The sequence below is a fragment of the Oncorhynchus mykiss genome, chromosome 29 (assembly GCF_057628025.1).
Source record: "Oncorhynchus mykiss isolate SJ-2025 chromosome 29, ASM5762802v1, whole genome shotgun sequence".
Lineage (NCBI taxonomy): Eukaryota > Metazoa > Chordata > Actinopteri > Salmoniformes > Salmonidae > Oncorhynchus > Oncorhynchus mykiss.
In genome coordinates, this window is record NC_143050.1 from 40,466,152 (window position 1) to 40,490,146 (window position 23,995).

The 23,995-nt window shown below is 44.4% G+C and overlaps 1 protein-coding gene across 4 annotated transcripts in view; it reads right to left on the reverse strand.

The window, feature by feature from the left end:
• LOC110509575 (rho guanine nucleotide exchange factor 28) overlaps window positions 1-23,995 on the reverse strand; it is a 97,459-nt gene that overhangs the window by 20,354 nt on the left and 53,110 nt on the right. The window contains exons 13-34 of one of the 4 annotated variants that reach the window (XM_090227187.1): window positions 23,734-23,857; window positions 20,211-20,253; window positions 19,152-19,253; window positions 17,816-17,939; window positions 16,409-16,556; window positions 15,734-15,789; window positions 15,524-15,560; window positions 15,085-15,214; window positions 14,850-14,962; window positions 14,599-14,739; window positions 13,982-14,232; window positions 13,503-13,628; window positions 12,011-12,128; window positions 11,446-11,700; window positions 11,203-11,279; window positions 10,732-10,910; window positions 10,529-10,620; window positions 10,087-10,272; window positions 9,665-9,915; window positions 6,669-6,716; window positions 2,452-2,640; window positions 2,053-2,355 (exon numbers count right to left, since the gene is read on the reverse strand). In XM_090227187.1, coding sequence (XP_090083313.1) covers window positions 2,053-2,355; window positions 2,452-2,640; window positions 6,669-6,716; window positions 9,665-9,915; window positions 10,087-10,272; window positions 10,529-10,620; window positions 10,732-10,910; window positions 11,203-11,279; window positions 11,446-11,700; window positions 12,011-12,128; window positions 13,503-13,628; window positions 13,982-14,232; window positions 14,599-14,739; window positions 14,850-14,962; window positions 15,085-15,214; window positions 15,524-15,560; window positions 15,734-15,789; window positions 16,409-16,556; window positions 17,816-17,939; window positions 19,152-19,253; window positions 20,211-20,253; window positions 23,734-23,857 — 3,093 coding nt within the window. Of the gene's footprint in view, window positions 1-2,052; window positions 2,356-2,451; window positions 2,641-6,668; window positions 6,717-9,664; window positions 9,916-10,086; window positions 10,273-10,528; window positions 10,621-10,731; window positions 10,911-11,202; window positions 11,280-11,445; window positions 11,701-12,010; window positions 12,129-13,502; window positions 13,629-13,981; window positions 14,233-14,598; window positions 14,740-14,849; window positions 14,966-15,084; window positions 15,215-15,523; window positions 15,561-15,733; window positions 15,790-16,408; window positions 16,557-17,815; window positions 17,940-19,151; window positions 19,254-20,210; window positions 20,254-23,733; window positions 23,858-23,995 lie in introns of all 4 variants that reach the window. The other 3 variants (XM_090227186.1, XM_090227189.1, XM_090227188.1) reach the window with 3 other exon arrangements.

Genomic DNA, 23,995 nt, shown 5'->3' on the forward strand with positions numbered 1-23,995 from the left:
CACTGTACCTGTACACAGCCAATCTGTAAATAGCAAACCCAACTACCTCATCCCCATATTGTTATTTATCTTCTTGCTCTTTTGCACACCAGTATCTCTACTTGCACATCATCATCTGCACATCTATTACTCCAGTGTTAAGGTTACATTTGTATTATTTTGCCTCTAATGGGCTATTTATTGCCTTACCTCCCTAATCTTCTACATTTGCACACACTGAAGATAAAATGTTCGCACACCGACTCGGTACCGGTGCCCCCTGTATAAAGCCATGTTATTGTTATTCTTATTGTGTTACTTTTATTATTACTTTTTGTTTTAGCCTACTTGGTAAATATTTTCTTCTTCTTAAACTGCACTGTTGGTTAAGGGCTTGTAAGTAAGCATTTCACGGTAAAGTCTACACTTGTTGTATTCGGCACATGTGGCAAACAAAGTTTGATTTGATTTTTCACTAAGAAATGTTTTGCTGGAGTCAACAGCAAAACCATTGCTACACATCGGGGATAGTAAAGTAGCCACAGTGGCTATTTTAAACTAATGGTTTATCCAGTTTATCCAAAAACAGAATTATCATCCAAAATCATATTTGATTTAAATAAAGGTAAAATTTAAAAAATAAAAATGTATACAGTAAATCATATCCAGATCACTGTGGAGGTGGAGCTGGGTTCCCTCTTCTTGGCAAGGTGGTGTAAACACCCTCCTGGAGAGGCCATCTCACCAGAGAGGATCTGAGGGAGGGAGGGTCGGTAGAAGTCACTGGATCGGTCTCTGACCCCCTGACCATCTCACCCACTGCCTGGGGCTAAATGTGAGCCCTGCCTCCATACAGATCAGCAGGGAAACACTCAGACTGATCCCAAATTGCACCCTATTCCCTTCATAGTGCCCTACTTTTGACCAGGGACCATAGGGAATAGGTTGCTGTTTGGGATGTAGCCCGAGAGTGCACTGCTTCCATATAGATAAGCCTGCCGTGACTCCCTACTCCTATCACGCATGTTAGTGGTGGACTGCTAATTACGCCTGAGCTTTGAGACAGATCAAATGAATGGAGCAGGAGAACATCTTACCTAGCCTGGATATAGCATACAGAAGAGAAGTACGTAAATGAGAGAGAAAGAGGAGAGTGACACGCATATGAGACCCCCTCCATTCCACTCTCTGCTCATTGAATCATAGCACCTGCTGAACATCACAACACAAGCTCAAGCCCACTGAGGCCTAGAGGGTAAATTCATGAGGTCATTGGTTTTAGCATACAAGGTCCTGTAGAGAGGCAGGCAGAGGGCCGGGTACAGGAACACTTCTCCTTATTCTCCTCTCTCTCTCTCTCTCTCTCTCTCCCCTTTTGCCATCCCTCCCCTTCTCCCTCTCTTCCTGCCTCTCCTCTCAGCTAGGGGGCATATTTCACTGCAGGCACGCTCAACTTGCTTTTCAAACAAAGCATCGATATGAATAATTAAAGTTTTTCTGGAGAGGATTGATTGGTTTGCAGGGTTTGAGTGCCTCTGCTTTTAAATATTTTGTAATTGGAGCTTTTATTCACAGTGGTTTAATTATCATCAATCATTAAGATGTTTATTAGCGAACGGACCTGCTGAGCTCCGAGACGGATGCCGCTAAAATTCCTCTCATTACCACAGGTCGTATATCAACGGCTGGATTGAATTGTCTGTTTGACTGAGTAGGCCACCGTAGCTCTGGCTGCTGGCAATACTTTGTCCTGGGAGAAAGGCACTTCTCATTAATGCACTACTTACCCAGGGTGAAACATGCCCTTGGTTCACACACACATATACACACACTTACAGTATACGTACACCAGAGGAGGCTGTTGGGAGGAGCTATAGGAGGACGGGCTCATTGTAATGGCTGGAATGGAATGAATGGAACGGTATAAAACACATGGAAACCACATGCTCAGGATCTCTCATTCACACTCTCGTGCAGTGGTTAGTAGCTACAGGCTAGGGGGCCTTTTGTGAGATACCTGAAGCCATCATCACACACACATACACACACACACACTAACCCCCTCACACACACCTGATGACCATCCAGCGGTATGACCATGACAGGCAGGCTCCTCTGTCGGCTGTGTCTCCAGCTCTGCAGCAGCTTCTGCTGGGTCTCCAGCCTCTCCCTCTCCTTCCCCACGCTTCTCTGGCCCTCCCTCAGCCTCTCCAGGCTATGCTGGTACTCCCCCAGCTGCTCTTCGAGCTCTTCCCACTCCTGCTTCAGCCTCTCAGCCTCCAGGTGACACTGTCTCTCCCTCTCCTCTAGCCTGCTCTCCAGCTCCCCCTGTTGGCTGTGGCGCAGCTGGCACTCCTTCTCCCACCGCTGCCTCTCCTGGAGAGCAGTAATGTATTTGTTTTTCAGAATCAACTGGTTGATAGTTGCTAGGGCCAATTAATGGATCAATAGTCCAAATATAGCCACCCCTACCTGGCGCAGCTGACCCTGTAACCGCACCGCCGCCGCCACCTCCTCACGGCGCTTCTCCTGGTTACGATGCTTTTCCTGCTCCTGGAGACACGGGGGGTGTGGTCTCGGCGGGCAGGGGCCGGAGCGGTCACTTTCACGGAGGAGGAGCTTCTGTACCTCGTAGAAACTGTCTTGGATGGTTACCGCTGCCTGTAGACGGGAGACGAAAATGTGACGACAACGTGACTGACTAGCTGACTGGCTGGCTGACTGAACGAGTCCAAACTGGTCCAACTGTGGCTGACTACGAGATGCTCCAAGCCAAGGTGAATGGGGGCAATAGGAGCAGGTGATTTGAATGCCAAATCGGTTAGTCAACACTGTTTAACATTGATCATTAGTGTACTTACTTGAGAGGCTTAGCTACATGTTAGATCAACACACACACACACCCACACATTAACCTACTAATACAAACACATACTATAACAGAATACCAAACAGAATAGACTCCATTTACATATCACATGCTCCCATGTGCAGTTCAAGATAAAAGCCTTTCCTCTGTTCTTACTTCCACTTAGGATAGGATCATTTGGGTCCTCTCTCTAGCCGCTTATTTACTGTCTGGCGGTTCAAGATTCAGACAATCCAGCTGATTTTTCTATCTGTTTATAGAAGCTGTTGTGCAGCCAAACGCGCGCGCACACACACACACACAAGCACACATGCAGTAGCACCTACTAGCACACACACACGCAGTAGCACATAGTAGCATGCATAAACACACACACACAGTAGCACATAGCAAGCACGCACACACACACACACACAATATAGGACGAATGTGGAATCCTATTACACCGGCGCCGACGCTCGTCGCAGTGCTTGCAGACAATAACAGATTACAAAAAGAAACCCAGCCATGATTTGCCCAGCGATCCAGAACTCCCAAACGAGCTAAATGCCTTTTATGCTCACTTGAAGCAATATAAAATGCTGACCAGACCGGCCATGCGCGTGCGTCCGCACATGTTGACATGTTGATCCGCACACCGGACGCAATCAGGGCACGCAGGTTGAAATATCAAAACGAACCAACTATATTAATTTGGGGATAGGTCGAGAAGCATTAAACATTTATGGCAATTTAGCTAGTTAGCTTGCTGTTGCTAGCTAATTTGTCCTGGGATATAAACATTGGGTTGTTATTTTACCTGAAATGCACAAGGTCCTCTACTCCGACAATGAATCCACAGATAAAAGGGTAAACCGAGTTTGTTTCTAGTAATCTCTCTTCCTTCAGTCTTCTTCTTCTTCTTTGGACATTATATGGTGGTTGGCAACCAACTATAAGGTGCATTACCACCAACAACTGGATTGGAGTGTGGACCTTAGTTCATCTTTCAATCACCCACGTGGGTATATGCTCCTGGCAAGTGTCTTCACTGACATTTTCAACCTCATCCTGGCCGAGTCTGTAATACCAATGTTTCAAACAAACCACAATTTTTCCTGTGCCCAAGAAAGCAAAGGTAACCTGTCTAAATTATTACCACCCCATAGCACGTCAGTAGCCATGAAGTGCTTTGAAATTCTGGTCATGGCTCACATCAACATCATCATGCCAGAAACCCTAGACCCACAGACCCACTCCAATTCGCATACCGCCCCAAGAGATCCACAGATGACCCAATCTCAATCGCACACCACACTGCCCATTCCCATCTGGACAAAAGGAACACCGAAGTGAGAATGCTATTCATTGACTACAGCTCAGCGTTCAACACCATAGCGCTCACAAAGCTCATCACTAAGCTAAGGATCCTGGGACTGAACACCTCCCGCCGCCCCCAGGTGTACAAGTAGGCAACAACACATCTGCCCCGCTGATCCTCAATACTGGGGCCCCTCAGGTGTCAGCAAACCTAACATGTGTAACTATTTGTATGAACATAACAAGATTCAACAACTGAGACAAAAACTGAACAAGTTCCACAGACATGTGACTAACAGAAATTGAATAATGTGTCCCTGAACAAAGGGGGTGTCAAAATCAGTGCATCTCCTCCTCATGGACTGCACCAGATTTGCCAGTTCTTGCTGTGAGATGTTACCCTCCGTTACCCTTCTACCAAGGCACCTGCAAGTTCCCGGACATTTCTGGGGGGAATGGCCCTAGCCCTCACCCTCCGATCCAACGGGTCCCAGATGTGCTCAATGGGATTGAGATCGGGGCTCTTCGCTGGCCATGGCAGAACACTGACATTCCTGTCTTGCAGGAAATCATGCACAGAACGAGCAGTATGGCTGGTGGCATTGTCATGCTGGAGGGTCATGTCAGGATGAGCCTGCAGGAAGGTTACCACATAAGGGAGGATAATGTCTTCCCTGTAACGCATAGCGTTGAGATTGCCTGCAATGACAACAAGCTCAGTCCGATGATGCTGTGACACACCGCCCCAGACCACAACGGACTCCACCTCCAAATTGATCCCGCTCCAGAGTACAGGCCTCGGTGTAATGCTCATTCCTTTGGCGATAAGCACGAATCCGACCATCACCCCTGGTGAGAAAAAGCAGCAACTCGCCAGAGAAGAGCACTTTTTGCCAGTCCTGTCTGGTCCAGCGATGATGGGTTTGTGCCCATAGGCGACGTTGTTGCCGGTGATGTCTGGTAAGGAGCTGCCTTACTACAACAGGCCTACATTTACAATCCCTCAGTCCAGCCTCCCTCGGCCTATTGTGGACAGTCTGAGCACTGATGGAGGGATTGTGCGTTCCTGGTGTAACTTGAGCAGTTGTTGTTGCCATCCTGTACCTGCCCTACAGGTGTGATGTTTGGATGTACCGATCATGTGCAGGTGTTGTTACACGTGGTCTGCCACTGCGAGGACGATCAGCTGTCCGCCCTGTTTATTGCCCTGGCCACATCTGCAGTCCTCATGCCTCCTTGCAGCATGCCTAAGGCACGTTAACACAGAAGAGCAGGGAACCTGTGCATCTTTCTTTTGGGGATTTTCAGAGTCAGTAGAAAGGCCTCTTTAGTGTCCTAAGTTTTCATAACTGTGACCTTAATTGCCTACCATCCGTAAGCTGTTAATGTCTTAATGACCTTTCCACAGGTGCATGTTCATTAATTGTTTATGGTTCATTGAACAAGCATGGGAAACAGTATTTAAACCATTTACCATGAAGATGTGTGAAGTTATTTGGATTTTTACGAATTATCTTTGAAAGACAGGGTCCTAAAAAAGGGATGTTTCTTTTTTTGCTGAATTTATATACACTGAGTATACAAACATTAGGAACACCTGCCCTTTCCATGACAAAGACTGACCAGGTGAATCCAGGTGAAGGCTATGATCCATTATTGATATTACTTGTTAAATCCACTTTAAATCAGTGTAGATGAAGGGGAGGAGACAGGTTAAAGAAGGATTTTTAAGCCTGGAGACAATTGAGACTTAGATTGTGTATGTGTGCCATCCAGAGGGTGAATAGACAAGACACAATATTTAAGTGCCTTTAATGGGGCACCTGCAGTAGGTGCCAGGCTCACCGGCTTATGTCAAGAACTGCAACGCTGCTGGATTTTTCATGCTCAACAGTTTCCCGTGTGTATCAATAATGGTCCACCACCTAAAGGCCGTCCAGCCAACTTGACACAACTGTGGGAAGCTTTGGAGTCAACATGGCCAGCATCCTTGTGGAACGCTTTCGACACCCTGTAAAGTCCATGCCCCGACGAATTGGGGTAAAAAGGGGTGTGTGGGGGGGGGGGGGGGTTGCAACCCACACACATACATTACTTACACAAACACATGCACACTCACACACACTTTTGTTGCTACTCTGTTCTTTATTATTATCTATGTGGAAGCCAAGTCACTTTACCCTGCCTTCATGTAGATATCTACCTCAAATACCTCAGACCTGCACATTAATCTGGTACTGGTGCTCCCTGTACTGTATTTTATTTCTCTGGTGTTACTATTTTATTTTTTAACTCTGCATCGTTGGGAAGGGCTCGTAACCAAGCATTTCACGGTAAAGTCTACACCAGTTCGGTACATGTAACAAATACAATTGGATTATATTTTATTTGAGAACACAATTGGTCTTTGTGGGAAATGGAAATGAGTGACTGAGATAGATACATAGATACAAAGTGTGTGTGTGTGTGTGTGCGTGCGTGTGTATGAGAGAGTTTGTGTGTTTGTGTGGGATGAGCTCACCTGCAGACTGTAGAGTAACTGGGTCAAGCTCTGGACACTCTGAGCCACCTGTTATTGAAGAAGACATCAAACACACGACTAACAGTCAGTCTCCCATGTTGGTACAGTGCCTTGCAAAAGTATTCATCCCCCTTTGCATTTTTCCTATTATGTTGCATTACATGTAATGAACATACACAAAATAGTCCAAATTGGTGAAGTTAAATTTAAAAAATAACTTGATTCAAAAAATTATAAAAATAAATTTTAAAAATGAAAAGGGGTGTGTATATATGTATTCACCCCCTTTGCTATGAAGCCCCTAAATAAGATCTGAAGCAACCAATTACCTAAACATAATTAGTTAAATAAAGTCCACTTGTGTGCAATCTAAGTGTCACATGATCGGTCACATGATCTCAGTATATGTACCTGTACCTGTTCTGAAAGGCCCACCACTAAGCAAGGGGCACCACCAAGCAAGCAGCACAATGAAGACCAAGTAGCTATCCAAACAGGTCAGGGACGAAGTTGTGGAGAAGTACAGATATCATAAACTTTGAACATCCAATGAAGCACCATTAAATCCATTATTAAAAAATGGAAAGAATATGGCACTACAACAAACCTGCCAAGAGAGGGCTGCCCACCAAAACTCACAGATCAGGCATGGAGGGCATTAATCAGAGAGGCAACAAAGAGACCAAATATCACCCTGAAGAAGCTGCAAAGCTCCACAGCAGAGATTGGAGTATCTGTCCATAGGACCACTTTAAGCCGTACACTCCACAGAGCTGGGCTTTACGGAAGAGTGGTCAGACAAAAGCAATTTCTTAAAGAAAAAAATAAGCAAACACTATTGGTGTTCGCCAAAAGGCATGTGGGAGACTCCCCAAACATACGGAAGAAAGTACTCTGGTCAGATGAGACTAAAATTGAGCTTTTTGGCATCAAGGAAAACTCTATGTCTGACGCATACCCAACACCTCATCACCCTGAGAACACCATCCCTGGTGCTGTGGGGATGTTTTTCATCGACAGGGACTGAGAAACTGGTCAGAATTGAAGGAATGATGGATGGCACTAAATACAGGGACATTTTTGAGGGAAACCTGTTTCAGTCTTCCAGAGATTTGAGACTGGGACAGAGGTTCACCTTCCAGCAGGACCATGACCCTAAGCATAATGCTAAAGCAACACTCTAATGGTTTAATGGGAAACATTTAAATGTCTTGGAATAGCCTAGTCAAAGCCCAGACCTCATTCCAATTGTGAATCTGTGGTATGACTTAAAGATTGCTGTACACCAGTGGAACCCATCCAACTTGAAGGAGCTGGAGCAGTTTTGCCTTGAAGAATAGGCAGAAATCCCAGTGGCTAGATGTGCCAAGTTTATAGAGATATACCCCAAGAGACTTGCAGCTGTAATTGCTGCAAAAGGTACCTCTACACAATATTGACTTTGGGGGGGTGAATAGTTATGCACGCTTGTTTGTTTCACAATAAAAAAATATTTTGTATCTTCAAAGTGGTAGGCATGTTGTGTAAATCAAATAATACAAACCCTCCCAAAATCTATTTTAATTCCAGGTTGTAAGGCAACAAAATAAGAAAAATGCCAAGTGGGATGAGTACTTTCGCAAGCCACTGTAGATGACTTAATCACGTCACAAATGATATTCCTTCTATGAAAAACTGTTAAGGAGTACATGTCCTGGTTCTATTTCAGTGTGTTGGTATCTGAAGATGAACAACTTCTACCGTAGATGGCAAGGGAGTTTTAGTCTCCTACTACTACTGTTTACCCATATCAGTTGAAGCCAGCCAATACGGTCTTACACCCGGACTAGACTAGACTAGAGTGTAGTGGTGAGAGTATAGTATCTTCTCCTCTTATCACATGGCACATTTTCTAAAGAGATTTGTCTGAGAAGTCTATGTGGTCATGTAAGTATATAGCGCCACTTTGTGGTCTGGTAGTGTCTGTGCACAGAATCTGTACACCAGGGGTGTCAAACTCATTCCATGGAGGCCCTATTGTCTGCTGGTTTTTGTTTTTTCCTTTCAGTTAAGACCTAGACAACCAGGTGAGGGGTGTTCCTTACTAATCAGTGACCTTAATTCATCAATCAAGTCCAAGGGAGGAGCGAAAACCTGCAGACACTAAACCCTCGGTGGAATGAGATTGACACGTGCTGTACATTGAATTGCTCTATACCAGCGGTATTCAAGTCTTACCCTATGCGGTCTGGAGGTCTACTGGTTTTCTGTTTTACCTGTTAATTAATTGCGCACACCTGGTGTCCCAGCAGGTCTAAAGCAGTGCCTGATTAGAGGGGAAGACAACAAAGAAAAAGTGGAACTGGCCTCAAGGTCCAGATTTGAATTTGAAGGTTCTATACCTCGCAAACTCAACTCTGGACCTTTTTAATCAGGGACTGATTTAGACCTGGGACACCAGGTGTGTGCAAGTAATTATCAGGTAGAACAGAAAACCAGCAGGCTCCGGACCTTGTCGGGTAAAAGTTGAGTACCCCTGCTCTATACACTACATTACATTAAGTCAATATTGCTCTATTTTATCATAGTCATTCACCTCACAGCCAAGACAAGATGCTAACGGTAGCACAAATGTGGCCGAGGAAATTGGGATATTATTATCCATCTATTTTTAATGAGACGGTACATTTGAGAGCTAAATTGACTTTCCCTGTATTAAGATATTAATAATTTAGCACATTAAGGCTGAAATGAAATTCTAATAGATGGTGTTAAATTATTTAAACAATGTTGCACCACCATAAGAAGGTGGGGGAAGGTGAGAAGCCAAGGCCAATATGAACACAGACTGACGTACACCTCAGCAGCTAAAGACTACAATAAGCTTATGGCTACAACTACAAATCCCATTTGTATTTGAGCCACTTGGTGTTATGGCTAACGTGTTAGACTGACAGTTACAGGGACCCGAGTTCAATATCTATGGTAGAAAACACAACCTTGTATAGAAGACCTACCTTAAGGTTGATATTATTAGTGTCCCCGGTGTGGGGTTGAGTCAGGGACTGTAGTACGAGGCCCTGGGAGGCTGACCACTCCCCGTCTCTGGTATCAGGGTCCCCAGGTGAGGCTTCGCCGTCCGTGGGGTTGTCCATGGGGGTAGGAGGGTTGGCTAAGGACACAGGGTGGGACAGGGGGTCCCTGTGAGGGCTGCAGAGGCTGGAGGGAGAACAGGTCCTGGAGGACAGAGTGGTCCTCAGGTTCTCAGCTGGAGAAGGAGAGAGGAGATGGGTGGTTAGAGAGGGAGGAAGAGAATTTACTGTAGACAAAAGACCCACAGACATACAAAGATATTGGACACTCTACAACAGGAAATGGACAACATGTACACGATGCTAACAATGGTCAGTGAGGCTAAAAGTGTGATGTATCGTCTGACCCTCTCGGAGCGCGGCAGTGAGCAGTACTGCAGCCCGGGGCACCTCCTCTGGGTGTGGCTGGACCAGTAAGCGTGGCTCAGGGTGCTGTTCCTGGGTGCCGCCCCTCAGGGCAGACAGATCAGCATAGATCTGTAGCTTCTCCACCAGAGTAGAACATATCTGATGGTCCTGACTGGACAGGTTCTCTGATAGATAAACGCAACATAAAGCCATTTGTGTACAATCGACACACAGAATCAAGCAGTCAGTGATACACAAATAGCACTTTACAGTCAGTATTACACAATCAACATAGAAATGATACACAAAGTAATGTGCAGTTTCTTTACGCACCCACAATCCACAAACACACACTACTTGACAATACTATAGGAAATGTGGGCTAATCAAAGTGAAAGGATCAAGCTATTTGAAAGCTATGAATATACGGTAGCATATTACCCTGTAGTCTTTGTATCTTCTGGGCTCTGGCTTCAGATGCTCTTCTCTCCTCCTCTGATTCGCTAGTGTTCTCCTCCTCATCCTCTGGACAGCTGGATAGAGACAGACAGACAAGCAGACAGCGATAAGCATACACACACTCACTCACTCATACACACGTATGCACACACACACTTACACCCTTCCCACACCCCCTTACTGACCTCTCCACAGCCTCTCGGATGTGTCTCATCCAGGTGTTGCGTTCGTCTTTCGAGGAGGTGTGGACCTCGTACATCTCTGGACCCGCGGCCGATGCACTGATCAGAAACATCCCTCTCTCCTCATTGGCTACCTCCCTGACAATCAGCTTCTGCAGGGAGATCACTGGGGGCTTCTGGTCCTGAGGAGCACAGACAGTATGGGAGGATGAGAGAGCATTAGTAAATTGAATGAATACTCACTGATGTAGACGTTGACATGTCTTTTTGAGTCTCAATCCCCCATATATGATCCGATATACTTTATTAGTTCATCCAGGATGCATTTTTTCCCCAACCCCTCCGATATAATAAAATGGAGAGCAGCAGCCCAAAGCTATCAGACCGAGTCCAAAGGAACTGAATTGAACGGTATAGTTTATTTTGTCTTACTCCATAAACAGCAAATGTGACGAGACCATTTCACAGGCATACCACAGCAGCGAATATGAACTTCTGGTCTTTCTCCTGTAGGAAGATCAGTGTGTCGGTGAGAAGGAGAGCCAGGACATCTGCAGAGATCAGAGACAGCAAACCAATTGTGAACAATGCAATCCCTAATCAATATTATCATTAGTGTGAAACTGATTGATTGACTGATTCATGTATTGCTTGATCAGTTGATTGATTGACTGATTGGTTGATTGATTGATTGATTGATAGATCAGTGCCTCGGACCTTTGAGTCGTCCGGTGGCGGTCTTCCACAGTAACAGGCCCTGGTGTTTGAGGGTCCGGCCTGGCACCAGAACATCCTGCTTCCTAAAGGTGTGTCCATTCTTCAGCTTGGCAGCACTACGGTTGTCCATCCGGTTTAGGACGTCCTGTAACCTCTGACCCTGCTCAAACTCACTGACCCTCAGGTCTACAGCCGCGATCACCTCCTTGATCAAAACCAGAGCTCTGGAGAGATCCCTGTGCTCCTCACTGTCCTCTGAAAGAGGGAGAGGGGGGGATCGAGGGAGGAGAGAGAGAGAGAGAAAATATTCAGGCACATTGGAGTAGTAGGATCAAAACTATACATCCGATTACCAGCCCCATATCAGTATGGAAGTTACATTTCAAAAACAACAAATGTTTCATGGAATATCTTACTGTAACTGCTGTATATTATCACTGATAGCTGAGCTGTATGATAAGACCACCTGTCCACCAAAAACGAGCCTGGTCATGTTATCACGATTTGATTTATCTGATCCTAACAGCAGTGGGCAGCAGAGCAGAAAAAAGGCAGACAGACCGACCCTGGGTGTACTGTAGAATCCTCTCCAACAGAACAGGGTACTTAGTTATCCTCTGGGTCACCAACAAGATGCATTCTGGGATCTCTCTCCTCCGCACCAAATAGTTATTACTTTGTTGCTATAGAAACACACAATCAACAGTGAATAATTAGTCACAAGTGGAATATTTAAGACAATTTAACTTAATTTATTTTAATAATTTCTCCAGATATCTTCTCAAGATACACTACATGGCCAGAAGTATGTGGACACTTGCTCGGAAAACATTTTATTCCAAAATCATCGGCACTAATATGGAGTTGGTCCCCCCCTTTGCTGCCACAACAGCCTCCACTCTTCTGGGAAAGCTTTCCACTAGATGTTGGAACATTGCTGCGGGGACCTGCTTCCATTCAGCCAAAAGAGCATTAGCGAGATCAGGCACTGATGTTATGCGATTAGGCCTGGCTCGCAGTCGGCGTTCCAATTCATCCCAAAGGTGTTCAGTGGGGTTGAGGTCAGGGCTCTGTGCCGGCCAGTCAAGTTCTTCCACACCGATCTCAACAAACCATTTCTGTATGGACCTCGCTTTGTGCATGGGGGGATTGTCATGCTGAAACAGGAAAGGGCCTTCCCCAAACTGTTACCACAAAGTTGGAAGCACAGAATCGTCTAGAATGTTATTGTATGCTGTAGCGTTAAGATTTCCCTTCACTGGAACTAAGAGGCCTAGCCCGAACCATGAAAAACAGACCCAGAAAATGATTCCTCCTCCACCAAACTTTACCGTTTGCACTATGCATTGGGGCAGGTAGTGTTTGTTCTCTTGGCATCCGCCAAACTCAGATTTGTCCGTCGGACTGCCAGATGGTGAAGAGTGATTCATCACACCAGAGAATGTGTTTCCACTGCTCCAGAGTCCAATGGCGGCGAGCTTTGCACCACTCCAGCCAACACTTTGCGATTGGTGATCTTAGGCTTGTGTGCGGCTGCTCGGCCATGGAAACCCATTTCATTGAAGCTCCCGACAAACAGTTATTGTATTGACTTTGCTTCCAGAGGCAGTTTGGAACTCGTGAGTGTTACATCCGAGGACAGATTATTTTTACGTGCTACGCGCTTCAGCACTCGGCGGTCCCGTTCTATGAGCTTGTGTGGCCTACCACTTCATGGCTGAGCCGTTGTTGCTCCTACATTCTCTTCACAATAACAGCACTTACAGTTGACCGGGGCAGCTTTAGCAAGCCAGAAATATGACTAACTGACTTGTTGGAAACGTGGCATCCTATGACGGTGCCACGTTGAAAGTCACCTAGCTCTTCAGTACGAGCCATTCTAATGCCAATGTTTGTCTACGGAGTTTGCATGGCTGTGTGCTCAATTGTATACACTTGTCAGCAACGGTGTGACTGAAATAGCCAAATCCAGTCATTTAAAGGCGTGTCCACATACTTTGGCCATGTGGTGTAACTCTTGAGGCTTATAGAGGTGTCATAAACAGACAAGCCCGTACCTTGATGAAGGTCTGAAATCGTTTGTTGTGTTGCTGTAGCTCTTTGAAGAAGGTGACTGCCTCAGTGTGATGGCTGCAAAAGTCTCCATACACCTGTTTCATCCTCTCTGCGTTCTCTTCAGAAAACTGCACTCAAAATTATACAGAAGTTATACAGGCACTCATGCTGAGCCAACGTACTCAATCAGTCACAGTTTAATACCACAGTCATGTCTATTGAGGTTGAATTACAGGAGAGAGTGAGTGGATGTTGGCAATGTTTCAGACACACAAAAACATATCTGTATTTATCCATGTTTTGTGGTGGAATCAGTTTTGTGGTGGAATCAGCTAAAATGTCATTTTAGGGGTTGTAAGTTAATTCTGTCTCCACAGATTCCTGACCGTATGACAGAAAGTACAATACTGTTCCGCCCCGACCCCACTCCAGAAAATCTAAGGTTTGTTGTTGTTACAAGCACTTCATTTTAACAGTGCACCTGTAGCAGCAGAACGTCTCCGATGCGTTCTATGACGTAGTTCCTGTTCCCGTATGGCCGGGCGGAGCTGTGGCGGCGTTCCCTCATGGGGTTGAAGAGGTCGTGGTGGAGGAGGAGGAGTTCGTCCAAACAGGGGAAGACACGCCCCACGGCGCCCGCGTCCAGCTGGACCTCCTCCCTCATCCCTCGCCGGAAGACCTCAGCCATGATGCACAGAGTCTGGAGGTGGTGCATCTCTGTCTGCATCAACTCTGAGAGGACGGACACACACAAAAACAGTGCGTGTTTGAGATCTACTACATTGCAGCTGGACTGCGCAGGATCGCAGATCTACAAATCATCTCGCATCCCAAACAACCATGCATTACGTGTACATTTTTGCGATTCCGCGTCTCGTCTTGCTCAAACCAACTACCCACATTTCAAAGATGACAAAGGTCCCTCTAGACAAACATATCCCTTGGGCATAGCATAATAACAAACCATAAACATTCCTGTGCTACGGCCCATAACATTTCATAAGTCATAACTCATTCATAACTCAAAACTGTACTACAAAACAGCAGGGTTAGGTTACATATGGTGGTTCAACTGTTCTGAGTACATCGTTAGCTCACCGTAGATAACGTCCTGTCTCTTGACCACCCGTTTGTCCTGCTTCTTACAAAACTTGTGTTCCACTGTCAGACTCCAAGACTCAGCCTCGTAGTCCAGAGCATCAGCAGCCAGGTCGCTGTGGAGACCGGTGTCCACACAGTCTACAGGACGAGAGGGGGGACGAAAATAACATGATGGTGACTTTTCCCTTTTAACCGTTAAGATGATCACTTTTCCAATTGTCCCTTCTGGGTTCCCGTCCCTGCAGTACCTTCTCCGAGGGAGGAGTCAGTGGAGGAGGATGACTCCGTGGTCTGTAGGAGCTCCTCTGATCGGCCAGGACTCCATCTCCTGTCAGACACCACTTCCGGACTCTCGCTAAGCCTGCTGGGAGAGTGACAATATGTCAATGACATAAGCATCATCGCAAAAAAAATCTTCATCACAAGCTTACTGTAATATACTGCGAGTGGGTGAGTGTGTGAGTGAGCGGATGCTTAGCTGACCTGTCAGTGGAAGACGGGACGCTACTGGAGAGGGGGTTGGGGAGGGAGGCTGTTTCCCTCCTGTCCCTCTGGCTCATCATAGGTAGAGAGGCTGAGGTGGCGATCAGACATGAAGAGGGACTGTCTCGCACTGTGAAGTATGAAGGAGGGAGGGGAGGGGAGGGGTGTTATTGTTTCAGCATTCCTTCCTGTGTGCTTCACATGATGACAACAAAGAGCTGTGACATTTTATTTTATTTACGCTTTATTTTATCAGGGAGTCATACTGAGACCAAGGTCTCTTTAACAGATGAATTGAATTACAGAAAATACACACACCAAATATAAATACAAAATGCAAGCAGAAAGAAAGAAAAACACAGTCATAAACAACAAAACACATTCATCAGTAATAAGGTCCTTAGTCAGTGACCCTTGAACTCTGCAATGTAACACTCACTCTGCGGGAGAGATGCCGTTCGGTTCTTCACAAGTTTCTATAGATTTAAAATTGTAAAAAAATATTAACAAAAGGAAGGATAGTAGGATACCAGACAACCCAAACATTCCAACTAGATCACTTTGTTCAACAGAGAGAGATGAGGAGTAGATGTGTCTATGTTTGTGTGTGGTTGTGGGTCGGGGCAGAAGTATCCAGGCTGAAACTCACCTTTAGACACGGGGGAGCAAAGTCATTACAACCCTTATGGACCATGAGTGTACAACCTTAGGGAGAGAGGGATAGGTTCATAAAGAGAAAAAACTAAAGACTGGAAATAGAATAGGATCGTATATTAATTCAGTCCTATAATTGTCCAGCAAAAAAATTGCGAATTAAAGTTAATTTATTTTAAACTTTCTTTAACTAGGCAAGTCAGTTAAGAACAAATTCTTATTTACAATGACGGCCTACAAGGGAACAGTGGGTTAACTAGCTTGTTCAGGGGCAGAACAACAGATTTTTACCTTGTCTGCTCGGAGATTCGATCCAGCAACCTTTCGGTTACTGGCCCAACGCTCTAACCTCTGGGCTACCTGCCGCCCCATCATTGTCAATTATATTATCATTGTCAAATGCAACAAAAAAAAGCTTATACAGTATATTTTTCTTGATACAATATGTATTGGTATGCTGTATTAACCATAAATATGTGATATCTTTCAATTCATTTACATTGTTCAGAAGTGTACAGATCACTGAGATATGCTTGTATGTTTGTAACATTGAGCGACAAATTGTTGTTTGTTTTGACTGATCAGGTGATGTACTACTGGTTAATTGTTATGGTACAAAGGCTGTTATTAATACATTTTGATTGACAGATTGAGTAACTGTGTTACTTACTGGAGCAGTGCAGAAGTTCCTTGCCAGTAGCAGGTTTGTCACAGACCAGACAGACCGTGGGTCCAGCACAGGACCCCGTGGAGAAGCGATGTCCATTCTGCTGCCTGTCCTTGTCTCTCTCCTCCTTCTCCCTTTCCTTCTCCTTCCCCTTGGAAAACCAGGGTAGATTCACAGGGGTGAACATCAGAGGTATGGATAGGCGGGTTATTGCACACCCATATACTGTAACTACATCAAAACCCTTCAGCCACAATACATCAAAGCATATCATGTAATTGTAACACTGTAACACCATAGGCTAGACTCGACTTAAAGCAATATCAGTCAGGTTACTTGTACTATGAAGTAGCCACAAATAGCCACACATGTGCACTGACTCCAATTGAGGCAGTTTGAGTGAGAAGGATCCCCGCCTTATTTTAGCCCATTTTAAAGTCCACTGTGAAGGAGACGGAGCATTGCATTAACACATTGGGGGGGTTTTGTAAATGCGGATTCACCAACAAAGGGTTTATGATGAAAAGGAAAGAAGCTACACAAGGGTTTCGAGTGGTGTTTTGGGTTACAGTTATTACCCAAAACATTTCCTGCTTCTTGTCATCTGTCACGATCGTTATAATGAGCGGACCAAGATGCAGAGTGGTATGTTTCCATCTTTTTATTTGGAGGAGAAACTTAAAGAACAAAAACAATAACGCAAACAAACGAAATGTGACGCTAATATAATGCTCACAGGAAACTATACCTAGACAAGATCCCACAAAGCACAATGGGGAAATGGCTGCCTAAATATGATCTCCAATCAGAGACAACGATAAACAGCTGCCTCTGATTGGGAACCATACCAGGCCACCATAGACATATATATTCACCTAGATAACCCACCCTTAGTCACACCCCGACCTAACCACCATAGAGAATAAAAAGCTCTCTATGGTCAGGGTGTGACGTCATCATGTGAAGCACAGATCCTGATGTGAATACTACAGTATAAGGAGAAGGGTTGGGATGATGATAATAATTATATTCATCATCATCATTATTATTATTACAATACATGGTATTTATGTAGCGCTTTTCAACAACCCAAAGTCGCTTGAAAATAGGCTTTTGTATCCGATAATTAAGTGATAATAGCAGCACAACTTTTTTTTTGTGATAATAGACGGTCAATTATATTGTATTTATAGCCCTTTATGGGTATGTCATGCAGTCCTTATAGCTGTAGATCGTTAGATTTAGACTGAGTGGTAGATTACATGCGAGTCAGTCGGTGTGTACATTCTGTCTTTGATTATTTAGTCTAGTGGAGTACGTCTCCGAACATGGCATATGCTCTAAATGTAAAGTCTGGCGGCAAGATTAGTGCTGACCTAGTCTCACGATTAGTGTTAAAATAGTGTTTACCTTGTTCTTGTTGCGTGTGCTCGACATCCGGCTCTTGAGGAAGCTGAAGGTACGAATCACTTTGTATTTCTCTGACGCCACCTTGGAAGGGATGTTGTACTTGTCCCACTCCTCTTCTTCAATTCTGTTCAGACGCAATGGGGTCAGCATCATATGGGACTTTAAATATGTTGGTTTTATAAACGGTATCCATACCAGTCTTATTTGTTGATCTTTATTTCTGCCTGGTCATCTCAAATTAATTTTTACTCAGTCATTTCTGCGAGTAGTAATCTTCTGACTTAGTATTTCATCTATAACCAGGTTTCCATCCAACCTTTTTTACTACAGATGAAATAAGTTATGATGAACTTCACAGGGTGGTGAAAGTGTACGGTTTATGAGCTTGATGTTGTTTTCAATAAATACAGAGGGTCTTATTCTGGTGACATGATAGATTATTTTCTTCCCTTTGACAATTAAAATGTATCTCACTCTTTTGCCCATAACAGGAATCTCATCTTATATCTGCGAGTAGTTTGCTTGAGTGCATGTGCAAAGACCAGAATGGGCACATACGCTACATAACTCAACATGTTTTGGGTCAAAACGTTCAGTAGAGTTGAAATTTTGAGTATTCAAATGAAAATCGGCCGCCAATTGGATGGAAACCTAGCTAATGAGGCCACGTGGAAACAAAAACGTTTTAACTCCGCACACAACTTGTGAAAGCACAAACCTTATAGTAAACATGGTACTTGGTTAGTAGTTCAATCAGCCTGTGATGGTCATACCAGGCTGGATCAAGTGTACAGTTGGAGCATATGCACCACACAAAGCCAACCATCGATGTTTATTACAGAATTAAGATAAGCAAAAAGTCCGGTCAAAACTCCATCATTAATGTGTCGTCTACTTAAAGTTGGTGGCAGCTCGTTTGCCACAAGTTTTAGTGTTACAAAGCAATTAATTTTCACCCTGAGTCAGTGGTAGAGCACTATGGGTTAAGGGTTACATAGTAGTAGTTACAGACACATGCAGCACACGTATGGTAATCAAAATGGTTCGTTCATTGACATCAACAGCATACAAGTGCAATCTCGAAAGGTTATTTTTGATGCCATGCTAGGCAGAGAGCATTGTGGACACAAACATGGACGTTAAATGTCACGATGCACACAGGGGAGTTCTAGGGTTAAAATGGTTGACTTAAAAGGGGTTAGAGGCTGAAGCTAGGGACTAGATGGCTGGCTTCCAGATCAGGGGAGTTACTGTAGGGTTAAAAGCTATGGGCTATCTGCCCATTGGAGAGGAAGGGCCAAGGCTGTCAGCCCAGAAGGGGGCGATGCCCACATACTCTTTGAGGAACTCTGAGAGGGTGAGGTGTTGGAGGGACTCTGCCAGCTCAACGCTGCCCTCGTCGTCGGCAGACTGGGCACGCTTACGGAACTTTAACTCCCTAGGGGGGACACACACACACATTACACACACAGCTCTGATACATACAGTACATTAACACACACACACATACACTAACATGCGCACAGGTACAGGAAACATACTCTAGAGGGCGCTATAGTGCTGTGACCATGTGCATTCAGGACATTTTAACTCCTGAATGGAGGGAGGACAAAGGCAGTTGGCATGGTTCCCGGCAGCATCTCATCACAATGAAGGACATAGTGAAGCAGGAAACAAAGAGGATGCCTTTTCTTTGGTCGTCCCACTTTTACTGGAGCCATTTACTCAAAGGATACTTATACAGTGAATCCTACTACACTCACTGTGTCACAAAGTTACAGTGCATTAGCCTAACTTCATCTGAGCACAGTACTTGTATTTGAAATTTGCATTGGACAACATTTGCATGGCTAAATAAACACTGTCTGAGCACAATGGGCTTACAGTTTAGTCTACAAAAACAGTTTGGGTACTGATTTTTAAAAAAAAGTGTCATATCTCTACGCCACTACCTGTGACACAGGGTTAAAACAGCCCTACAAGCTGTGGCACACTAACAAAGTTATACAATCAAAGCCTGGAGTTAAACAAAGAGCTGTTATTGTGGGGGTTTTACGTGCCTTGCTCAAGGGCACAACGGCATGTAGGATTTGATATCAGCAACCATCCGGTTGCCAGCTCACTTCCCGCCAGACTTAACAAGTCAGATCCGGAATTTGAATTGGCAACCCCTCCGGTTGCTGGCTAGCCTCTCTAAGTGCTAGGCTACCTGCCACCCCTTTTCTTGATATGAAGACAACCAGGAACTCCACGACAGAGACAGCCCTCGGTCGCCCAGCAACCAACCATGTAGTCTTGGTGAAGGCTGGAGAGCCTGGGAATTAGGGGAAAACTGTATGGAACTGTAAAAATGTCACACTCACTTTGGACAAACACTACGTCAGTGGATACATACCTTTTTTCTTGAGGTTGCTTTGATAGGCTGAACTCTCTCCGCTCTGTGGAGGACAAGACAGAACATGAACCCTCTGTGTGAAATGAAACAGCATGAGCAACATTATGGATGACCCCTGCCTACCCAGTAATGTTGAGCTTACACTGTGATTTGGCAGGATAGCCTAGCCAGCCTATGCCCTCACCCTACATAAATACTGACATGCAAGCACACCTACAGTACCAGTCAAAAGTTTGGACACACCTACTCATTCAAGGGTTTTTCTTTCTTTTTCCTATTTTCTATATTGGTCAAATAGCCCTTACACAGCCTGATGGTGTGTTTTGAATTATTGTCCTGTTGAAAAACAAATGATTAGTCCCACTAAGAGCAAAACCGATGGGATGGCATATCGTTGCAGAATGCTAAATAAATCACAGACAAGTGTCACCAGCAAAGCACCCCCACACCATCACACCTCCATGCTTCACGGTGGAAACCACATCCGTTCACCGTTCATCCGTTCACCTACTCTGCGTCTCACAAAGACACGGCAGTTGGAACCAAAAATCTCAAATTTGGACACATCAGACCAAAGGACAGTTTTCCACCGGTCTAATTGCTCATGGTTCTTGGCCCAAGCAAGTCTCTTCTTCTTATTGGTGTCCTTTAGTAGTGGTTTCTTTGCAGCAATTCAATTCAACCGTCTCCTCTGAACAGTTGATGTTGAGATGTCTGTTACTTGAACTGTGCGAAGTATGTATTTGGGCAGCAATCTGACATGCAGTTAACTGTATTTAACCTATCCTCTGCAGCAGAGGTAACTCTGGGTCTTCCTTTCCTGGGGCGGTCTTCATGAGAGCCATTCTCATCATAGCGCTTGATGGGAAAGGAAAGGAAAGTTCTGGAAAAAAAATCCAGATTGACTGACCTTCATGTCTTAAAGTAATTATGGACTGTCGTTTCTCTTTGCTTATTTGAGCTATTCTTGCCCTAGTATGGACTTGGTCTTTTACCAAATAGAACTATCTTCTGTACACCACCCCTACACAGCTGATTGGCTCAAGCACATTAACCTATCTAGCGCAGGAGTTCCGCTAGCAGAACCCCTCGACAACATTCTGCTGAAAAGGCAGCGCACGAAATTCAAAAATATATTTTTTAAATATGTAACTTTCACACATTAACAAGTCCAATACAGCAAATGAAAGATAAACTTCTTGTTAATCTACCCATCGTGTCTGATTTCAAAAATGCTTTACAGCGAAAGCACAACATATGATATGATAACATATGTTAGATCACCGCCAAGTAAAAAAACTGCAATTTTTTCAGCCAAAGATAGGAGTCACAAACAGCATAAATATAGATTAAATTAATCACTAAACTTTGTTCTTCATCAGATGACACTCATAGGACATCATGTTACACAATACATGTATGTTTTGTTCGATAATGTGCATATTTATATCCAAAAATCTCAGTTTACATTGGCGCGTTACGTGCAGTAATGTTTTGGAATCGGTGATTTTGCAGAAATACTCATAATAAACATCGATAAAAGATACAAGTGTTAAAGACAGACTTCTCCTTAATGCAACCGGTGTGTCAGACTTTACAGAAAAAGCATAATCTGAGAACGGCGCTCAGAGCCCAATCCAGCCAGAGAAATATGCGCCATTTGGAGTCAAAAGAAGTTAGAAATAACACAATAAATATTCACTTACCTTTGATGATCTTCATCAGAAGGCACTCCCAGGAATCCCAGTTCGACAATAAATGACTGAATTGTTCCATAAATATGTAAAAATGCACATGACAGCCCACTTGGAGTTTGCCAAAAGGCACCTAAAGACTCAAGATTCAAGAAGCAAGATTCTCTGGTCTGATGTAACCAAGATTGAACTCTTTGGCCTGAATGCCAAACATCACATCTGGAGGAAACCTGGCACAATCCCTATGGTGACGCATGGTGGTGGCAACATCATGCTATGGGGATGTTTTTCAGCGGCAGGGACTGTGAGACTAGTCAGGATTGAGGAAGAGAGGAACGGGGTAAAGTACAGATAGATCCTCGATGAAAACCTGCTCCAGAGTGCTCAGGACCTCAGATTGGGGCGGAAGTTCACCTACAGGACAACGTCCCTAAGCACACAGCTAAGACAATGTAGGAGTGGCTTCGGGACAAGTCTCTGAATGTTCTTGAGTGGCCCAGCCAGAGCCTAGACTTGAACCCGATCTCTGGAGAGACCTGAAAATAGCTGTGCAGCGGAGCAAAGTACAGAGAGATCCTCGACTGGGGCGACAGTTCACCTTCCAACAAGAACCCAACCCTAAGCACACAGACAAGAGAACACTGGATTGGCTTCAGGATAAGTCTCTGAATGACCTTGAGTGGCCCAGCCAGAGGCTGGACTTGAACCCGATCAAACATTTCTGGAGAGACCTGCAAATAGCTGTGCAGCAATGCTCCCCATCCAACCTGACAGAGCTTGAGAGAATCTGCAGAGAAGAATGGGAGAAACTCCCCAAATACAGGTGTGCCAAGCTTGTAGCGTCATACTCAAGAAGACTCGATGAGGTAATCAATGCAAAAGGTGCTTCAACAAGGTACTGAGTAAAGGGTCTGAATACTTATGTAAATGTGATACTTCAGTTTTGTATTTGTAATAAATGAGCTATTATTTCTAAAAGCTGTTTTTCTTTGTCATTATGGGGTATTGTATGTAGATTGATAAGGGAAAAAACAATGCAATACATTTTTAGAATAAGGCTGTAACGTAACACAATGTGGAAAAAGTCAAGGGGTCTGAATATTTTCCTGAAGGCACTGTATACTTGACATTCCATTGAATTCCTGAAGTCACACCAAAATGTCTGGATTCCATAGATTTTGTCTCTCTCATTATACCATTTTTTATGTGCTATAATTCAATCAATATTTTTTTTAGAAAAAAAAAGTTGAGTGTCTTACTCCATTATCAGAGCTGTATTTTTGACCTTTTATCCATTTTGAAGACCGTTACTACATATAGAAGGACAGGACCAAACATACAAAGACAAACAAGGCATTGGAAGTGATGGGACCATCAATATCATCATGTTCTCAGAAAACCCTGTCACCTTTATTCCAATCGAAGTAATAACCCACTGGGCACAGACGTCAACACAACATCTATTCGGGGCGGCAGGGTAGCCTAGGGTAGCCTAGTGGTTAGAGCGTTGGACTAGTAACCGGAAGGTTGCAAGTTCAAATCCCCGAGCTGACAAGGTACAAACTGTCGTTCCGCCCCTGAACAGGCAGTTAACCCACTGTTATTGAAAATAAGAATTTGTTCTTAACTGACTTGCCTAGTTAAATAAAGGTAAAAAAAAAAATATATATATATATATAAAAATTCCTGGTTGGTTTAATGTATAAAAAAATAACTAAATGACATGGAAACAATGTTGATTCAACCATTGTGTGCCTAGTGGGAAAGTTCTCAGGAAGGGTTTCTCAATGGGGGGGTTAATAACTGTAAAAGGTCCCATGGACGCTAACCTGGGCTGAGGTCAGATGTCGCAGGCTGGGCTGAGGTGTCACGGGAGAAGCGGGAGGGCAGCAGGCTGATCTTGGGGGAGGAGTAGGAGTAGGAGCGGTGTCTGATCTTCTGGTCGCCCATATCCTGGAAAAATACAACACAACATAAACACTTAGGTCAACACAATGGTGAGGAACTATATACATTTTAGATTTACAGTTGGCCCTAATATATATGTCCTTACAACTTCCTTTGGAGTGGAATAGTCAGTAGATTGTCAAA